The 8,075-nt window shown below is 38.2% G+C and overlaps 2 protein-coding genes across 3 annotated transcripts; one reads left to right on the top strand and one right to left on the bottom strand.

Annotated features, from left to right (window-relative positions):
• Positions 1-497: 497 nt before the first annotated feature.
• Positions 498-1,241, bottom strand: LOC137991761 (uncharacterized). The gene has a single exon (XM_068836795.1). The coding sequence runs from the start codon at positions 1,239-1,241 to the stop codon at positions 498-500; it is 744 nt and encodes a 247-aa protein (XP_068692896.1).
• A 395-nt stretch (positions 1,242-1,636) lies between these two features.
• Positions 1,637-7,119, top strand: LOC137993393 (heterogeneous nuclear ribonucleoprotein A0-like). 2 transcript variants are annotated; one of them, XM_068839221.1, is made up of 3 exons: positions 1,647-1,738; positions 2,197-2,334; positions 5,372-7,119. In XM_068839221.1, the coding sequence occupies exon 3, from the start codon at positions 5,384-5,386 to the stop codon at positions 6,284-6,286; it is 903 nt and encodes a 300-aa protein (XP_068695322.1). In that variant the 5' UTR covers positions 1,647-1,738; positions 2,197-2,334; positions 5,372-5,383; the 3' UTR covers positions 6,287-7,119. The 2 variants fall into 2 exon arrangements, with proteins under 2 accessions (XP_068695321.1, XP_068695322.1); XM_068839220.1 differs by lacking the exon at positions 2,197-2,334 and having other exon boundaries at positions 1,637-1,738.
• Positions 7,120-8,075: the final 956 nt, after the last annotated feature.

Below are 8,075 nucleotides of genomic sequence, written 5' to 3' on the forward strand. Positions count from 1 at the left end.
CAAGTCGTCAAACTGCAATCTGCTTATTTTGAAAAACTGATCCTTTAACATGTTTTTAATGTGAGAAAAACTAAGAGAATTGCGAAGTTTGAAGGCCGGGAACCTCGGCGTTGCGAAGATATAACGGGAATCGTGGCACCCGAAATACTGGAAATAGGCCCGAAAACTTTCGGGACTTTTGAGAAACAGGCCACTGGTCATCCTTGTAAATAATGAAGCGTCCCTTGTATGTTTTAATGTTGTATGTTTATTAAAATGAACATTGTCTCACTTCTTACTGCGAATTCACTTACTCCTCCGTAAGTTATTTCTCGCGCAAACACTTCGACATCGATAAGCGTTTCAACAATTAATAATAAGAATAATAATCATCATCATCATCATCATAATAATAATAATAATAATAATAATAATAATAATAATAATATTTCTTATATAGCGCCTATCCAGACGTGATCTAAGCGCTTTACAAGTCATGAAAAATTAAAATTAAAAATTTATCCATAAACGAAAAAGTTATTCAAAAATTTCCTTGAATAAATAAGTTTTAAGTCGTGTTTTGAAAGTCTGGAGATTATCAGTTTTTTTATGTGTTCCGGTAGATCGTTCCAAAGTTCTGGCGAGGCGACAGCGACAGCTCTAGATCCATAAGACTTCAAATTATAGCTGGCAGGGTTAAGACGGAGCGATGTAGATGAGCGGAGGGTTCTTGAAGGACGGTGTATGTACGAGGGAGACAAATCATGCAAAGCCTTGAAAGTGAGAATTGAAATCTTAAACTTTATGCGTTCATTAATTGGTAACCAGTGTAGATCTTTCAAGATGGGAGTAATATGGTTGAATTTCGAGGAAAATGTTATTAAACGCGCGGCGGCGTTTTGTACATGCTGTAGTTTTTTAACAGCATATTTCGGAAGATTGTACAGAAGGGAGTTGCAGTGGTCAAGTTTGGATGAGATAAAGGCATGCACAAGTGTTTTGGCAGTTTCAGTTGATATAAATTTTCTGATACGTGATAGATTACGAAGGTGATAGAATGCAGATTTACATACAGTATTAATATGAGGCAGCATTGACATGGTACTGTCAAAAGTGACACCAATATTCCTGGCAGTTTGAGAAGGCTGGACGGTGTCTTGACCAAAGCAGATTGACGGCAAGCAGTGCTGTAGTCTAAATTTTGACTGAAAAAAGAGGAACTCAGTTTTTTCTTTATTCAATTTTAGTTTGTTGATACTCATCCATTTGTCCAAATCAGTCAGGCATAGCTCGATACGTTCGACAGCTTCAGTCAATTCCAGTTCATTACTTGTTGAAAAGGAAACGTAAAGTTGCGTATCGTCAGCATAGAGGTGAAATTGCAAGTTATGGTGTCGAAAGTCAGCTATAAATGGTGCAGTATACAATAAATAGAGGATAGGTCCAAGCACAGAACCTTGGGGTACTCCACAACTGAGATAACTAGGTTGTGATTTATTCCCATTAATCAGAACCGATTGAGTGCGACCAGTAAGGTAAGATTGAAACCAGTTGAGAGCAGTTCCGCTGGTTTAATCTGATTTTCGTAGATTTCCATGAAATCGAGGCAATTCAGCCAGAACCCAAACCCCTTGCGTATTCTCGTGGGTGTTATTCATAAGAAGTCACGTGACTATCACTTAAGGCTCGCGGTCTGTTGGATAGCGTGCTTGTTCGAAGAAAGTGATTGTGCTGAAAAGTTCGCATTTTTCTGTCCGAGGTAAGGAATTTTCAACATATTTTCAAGAAGTTTATTTTTTATGTAAGTGGAATTCGTGTGCAAGCCCTAGTTTTGGTTACTCTCGTTTCTGTTCGCACGCTAAACCCTGGCGGTTTGGTTGATTGTCGAGTTCTTTGTCATTCCGGACGGAGTATTTGGGACCGTTCGTAGCGTGCTTACCCCAAGAATTAGAGCTTCGCAGTTTCCTGTAGACCTCTTTAGCAAACTTTTTCTTACATTTTTCAGAAAAGGTGGTGGTTTGGGGGTCTTTTGAACTGTTAAATTGTAAAATACCGTTCCATGAGGCCACGTGAAGCTTTTCACATTAATGTATTCACAATCTTGTTTTACAACCCGCGTGGTCCACAGCAGCTTTTTTCAACAATTAACGTTTCGAGAGATCGATTCAAATGTAAGTGATTAAAAATATGGTACTGAACTGACAGTTGTGTTGGCAGAACACACGATTACGACTTCTGCCGCTGTCATATCAGAGCTGTGCGTACCATCATGGCGTCGATGGCTGAAAAGGCGTCGAAAGATGACAAAGGAATTGGATGAAGCTTTGCGTGGACAAGGCGGGAACCTCATGCAGGGTAACTACTACATTAAGCGGCCTGTCTGGGCTGTAGGACGACGTATCTCTTCGAAAAACTGTATGTTTGACACGGTAGAACTTGTGTTCGAGACTATTGGATAGGGCAAGAAGCGTTTCCAGAAAACAATTTCCTGTCGAAGTTTCATATGAAGGGTTTCTTGATGAATTCCATGAATTGAGTGATGGTGAACTTGAATTTTTGGAGAAGTTTCCAAATCACGACGCTTTCAGAGAACAAAATAAATGAAGAAATATTCGAAAGGCCGATCGAGAGCGAAGTTTTTCCTTCGAGGAGAAAGAAAGCCTTTCCTGCTTTTTCCTGAGAGTTTCATGGTTCCAGTTTCAGTGAAAGATCAAGAGAAGCTTTTCTACCAAGAGAACCTTTTTGCAAGCCACTTCATTTTGTTCTTGGGTTTGTGCTTCCTCAGACGGATAACTGTGAAAGTTGTTTGTTTTTAAATTCCTTTCTTGTCTATTTTCCAATGCTAATCTGCGTAATGCCAATTTTGGGGTCACTTCTTATTAATTACTACTATTCCCATGCACAGCTCAATTTTGATTTTCGTTTAAAGTTTCTTAAACAATGTTCAGAATGAACTTGCCCTGTTCAAAGTTTATTCATAACAATTTATACTTGAGCACTAAATCACGTTTAAAAAAGGTTTGCAAACTTTCCTCAACACTTAAGTCTTAACAGAGTTTTAGTGCAGCTTTCAACACCACAACTTAAAGGGGCACTGTCAGCTTAAATTTCCTGTTTTTTGGTCAAAAATGGATACAAATCTAAAGTAGTCCTTAAGCGCACACCTACAAAATTCCTGACAACCCACTGAGAAGATTTGAAATATAGTTATGGCACAAAGAGCTATTCATATTTGAGTTTTGGTGTCTTTCTGACAATACTTTCTCCGAACTTGAAGAATCTGGCCAGTTTTTCAAGTTTCAATCCATTTCCATCCTTGCCATCCTTGGCTGCAAACAACAAAGAATATCTTCAGCACACTTCAGTGGTTATTGGGAACAAAACTACAGCATTATTTTTTGGGTGTTTATTGATGCAAAGACGTCTTTGAGTATTTTGAAGTTTGACTAAAATAGGGTGACACTACCCCTTTAAGCTGTGAACTTGATGTTGCCGTTGTGAGTTCATTTCCATTGTAGTCTATTAAAGTGATTTGTTACTCGTTGATGTAGCTCTATTTTAATGCATACTGTAGTTCATTTGCAGTCACTTAAAATAGGTTAAATACAAATTAAAGAAAAAAGAAATTTCTGCAAAGCAGGCAGATTGATGCATCATTTTCACAGTACCAATTAGCTAGCAGGAGTTAAAATTACCCATTCATGGTCAAAAGCCAGGCATAAGTTTAAAATAGGGCTTTTTCTTGGTAATTTTCAATACCTGTTATGCATTACTTTGGAAACATTTTCCTTGAAAACCAAAGGAGGGGATTATGAGTGCATCTATTTTTTTTTTTGCAAAGATACAAGAAAAGAGTCTGAATTCCATTTCTATTGAACAGTATTTTTGTGATTCCTCATTCAGTTTGGAACACAATAATTGCCAGGGATAATCAGGGATAATCAACAATTATTGTTGATTATCCCTGGTAAATGAAGACAAGTGGGGGCCAAGAAGTGGTAAATTTCAACAAGAGAAGTGATCTAATAGACCTTATTCACGATGTCCGCCATTTTGGATCTGCTATTATCATGCAAATTAGCTACACACTTGTGAGGGGGCAAACAACACAAGTTCGAGAGGTTATAATGAACATCTTAGCCACACAGATGATTTGTTTCACATTCACTGAATGCTTATCACCTAAGTAGTAAAATAGAATGATTACACAAGTTACTTCGATGTTTTTTTTAGTGAAAAATGAGCAGATAACAAAGTAGAAAGTCAAAATGTCAAAGGCAATCAAAAGATATAAAATTATTATAAAACTTACTTAATTTTAAATTCTAAAATGTACTTTTAGCAATGTTATTTTAATATTTCGATGAGCCAATTTTCTGCAATTTGCCTTTTTTTTAAATGTTTGCCCCCCAGCATAACACATGGCTAATTTGCATGGCAATTTGAAAACCAACATGGCGGCTATCGTGAATTAGGCCTATTGTAGCGCTTTTTTTTAAATCAGAAGAATGTTAGCAAAAGCATGTTACTTGATGATAAAATTGACACTATCTTGGCTTGAAAGCAAATTCAGAGTTCTTGTAAAAGGGTTAGGAATAATTAAGGGGTCAGTCTTTAAACTAAGTCTGGTAATGCATTGCTGGGAGACTGAAAAATGAAAATTTGGTTTTATCAAATAAGGTAAATAGAATTAGCACCTTGCATTAACTCTCTGTCAGCGAAACGATTAAGGTGTATGCTCAAAACAGCGGCCTTTTAATCTTTCGATGAAGGTAATTCGACCTTTCAACAGCGCATTTGACAAAAGCCAAGTTCTTGTTAATGGTTAAGACCATCAAACAGGCTTACTTTTTATGTACTCTGTGTGAACATTCTCATGAACATTTTGAAACCTTTTCAAGATCTGAAAGAGTTTTTTTTTTTCATTTTTCCAATAAACATTATTGAAACTCTGTTTTGTGAATGTTTTTTGAGTTTTCTAATGGCAATAATCTGACATTGTGGAATCAAGTTTTGCAGTAGGTTTTCTTTGCAGGTCAATTTTTAACAATTCTTGTGTTTGAACTACTTTTCTGGTTACCATCAGATTTGATGTTCTTGAAAATATAACAGATACTTTTTATTGCAGGTTGGAAATGGTTATTTTCTGTTTCTTTAATGTTGAATTGTTTCAGATTGAAAGTTTTTTATAAGTGCTTTTTAAGTGCAGATGTTATTACCATGTAATAGACAAGAAGCAAGGCAAAAAGTGTATTGAACATTTGGGGGTATTGATAACAAATAATTATTTGTTCAGTTTTAAACCTGGGGTTGCCAGTAAATAATATCAAAAAGAATTTCATGGTTTAGTTCGGGTTTGTCACTAACTTCAAACTGTTTATTTGCTTTGTAGATTTAAGCTAATATGGCCACAGAAGGCTGGGAAGAAAATCCTGATCTCAAGAAGCTTTATGTTGCTAAACTAAAACCCGAAACCACAAATGATACTGTAACAAAGTACTTTAGCAACTTTGGAGCAGTCATTGAGGCAAAGATTGTCAAAGACAATGAGGACAAGTCAAGAGGTTTTGCGTTTGTCACCATGTCTGACCATAGCGTGGTTGATACAATCTTGGAGCACAGACCACATACAATAGATGGACAAACAGTGTTCTTGAGACGAGCGATTCCCAAAGATGACCCAAATCCACTTGCAAATTTAAAGACAAAGAAGCTGTTCATTGGAGGATTGAATGAAGAAGCATCGGAAGAAGACATCAAGAGCGTACTATCCATCTTCACACGTCATCCACCTGAGCAAGTCAAGCTTATGCGAGATAAAAATACCAACAAGTTCAAGGGCTATGCTTTTGTCATATACCACAGTGAAGACATAGTGGACAAGCTGTTCATCATCAGAAATGCCACAATCAAAAACAAGAAAGTAGAGCTCAAGAAAGCAGAGGAGATGGGTGGTCCAGGTGGTCGTGGAGGGGCTGGTGGCCGTGGACGTGGAGGCAGTTCCTTTAGGGGTGGAAGAGGTGGTGGTCCCCCTCGTAGTGGCGGGGGTGCTGGTGCCGGAGGATACTCCCAAGAAGCGTACAGTGGTGCTTATGAGGGTTATGATTACAGTGGCAGTGGGTATGGAGGATACGATCCCTATGGGAATGGCTATGCAGGATACGGTGGCTACAGTGGTTACGGTGGTGGTTATGGTTACTACTCTTTGGGAGAGTACAACTCGGAGGCTTCTGGTTATGGGCCAAACAGGCGTGGTGGAGGAAGGGGGCGTGGTGCAGGTGGTGGTGGTGGCTATCGCCCTTACTAAGACAAGCTAAAGACAAAACAGAAAACATTGCCCTTTGGTTGCTTTGTGAGTTGCAGTTAGCCAGCTATCTTAGTTTTCTAACCTTGTACCCTAGCTTGGTTTACTCTTTAGTGTGAAGACACTTAATATCTAATTTTAAATGGTTCATAATATTTGACTGCCACATATACAAAACGGATAGATTTGTTCAATCAGTTTTACCCAAAGCGACATATACTAGTGCTTGTCGCTTAATTAGCAATCTGAGATGGCATGTTCCTGTAAGTTGTGGTCATTACCTAAAAACCATTTGGTCCTTCGCTTTCCGTTAACCCAAAATTTTCAAAGATCATGGTTGAAAATGGAATGTAACAGTCCATTTTGATTTTGTGGAACCACAATGTTCTGGACCACCATTTTGACCCAGCCAACATCGTGGACCAAACTATTCCTTCCCATTAACCCCACGTTGTTAATCCACTGTCTTTGCTCACAGCAAGCCCACGTGGCCTTCTCAGCTTGGCTCTGACTTGTGAAACCAAAATGAACTTTACCATTGAAAAGGGCCCCAAATGCCAAGGTTTCCAAAATAAGTGCTTTTGCAGCATGTGAAAAAACCATACCTTAATAAAAAATGAACTTAATGGCTAAGTTTTAAGACCTAAAAGCCTGGTGATGCATGCTGCAAATGGCTTATTTTGGAGCTAAAGGACAAATTTTATTTCCATGACATCTATTCCAGTTGCAAACACATTGTACAGCTGATTTTATAGTTTCTTAACAGAGTAACTCCAGCCTTTGTTCTTGTATGTTTTTTTAACTTTGTATTCAATAAACATCTGAGCTTTAAGGTGTATTTTTTCAGTGATGACTCTGGGATGTGATAGAAGCCTTCCAATTAGATTCATTCGTTGTTCCTGATGTTGAACCAGTGAGCTCGCCGAGGCTAGTTGGAACCACAACATTCAACAGTGGTCACTGGTCCTGGTTACAGAACCTAGTGAGTGATATCACTTGAACTGAATTTTGGTTTTCTGCTGTTGTGCTGCAGCTGCTATAATTTTTTTCCCTTTTGAACTCAAATGTTTTTGTTTTTGGGAACTCAAAAGCACAAGCCCAGTCTCTACAGAACATAATTTTAATTGGTGGTATGGCAGCCCCTGGAGGCAAAAGATCCTGATAACCTGCCCAGGGGTGGGAGGGTTTTTTTTTCCAGTGGGAGTAGGTGACCTAATGTAGTTTTTACAGTTTTGTACTCTTTTAAATTAATCATGTTTCACAAAAGTAGCTTCCTCACTATGGTTAGATTATCTAGTTGCCTGGGACTGAATTGTAAAAAGCGACATTAGCTCTTTGGTAATTCCATCACTTATTACTTACAAGTGAGCACAACTCGTGCTGAATTGACGGCCAGTCACTTAGGGCTTTGGTGTGAATGAGTTAAATTAAGGCAGTCTTTTACTCGTTTTATGTTCTATTTCAAACCACACAAGAACACAAATTCGCATGGGTCAAGGAATTCATATTTATTACGGCGGCCAATTTGATTTCTATTGTTTCAAATAGCTATTATGGGATGCCCAGGGGGCAAATACATATTAATTTGCCCCCTGAGCATCCCATAATGTCTTGAAACAATAGAAAACAAAATGGCCGCTGTATCTGCCAAAAGGTCTGTCATCTTTACAACATCTTAGTCGGTCAAAACATTATGTCCCCTTCTAAGAGTGAAACTTGCAGATTTTTTCTGTTTAGCACCAGACTATTTTACTCGCCAATTAGGTGTGCTTTAGGTGTGAACGGGTCTTAA

This window comes from Montipora foliosa, chromosome 2 (assembly GCF_036669935.1).
Source record: "Montipora foliosa isolate CH-2021 chromosome 2, ASM3666993v2, whole genome shotgun sequence".
Classification (NCBI taxonomy): Eukaryota; Metazoa; Cnidaria; class Anthozoa; order Scleractinia; family Acroporidae; genus Montipora; species Montipora foliosa.

Bases quoted from the DNA above. Each gene is read 5' to 3' on its own strand.
- LOC137991761 (XM_068836795.1), bottom strand. From the start codon at position 1,241: ATGAGTATCAACAAACTAAAATTGAATAAAGAAAAAACTGAGTTCCTC.
- LOC137993393 (XM_068839220.1), top strand. From the start codon at position 5,384: ATGGCCACAGAAGGCTGGGAAGAAAATCCTGATCTCAAGAAGCTTTAT.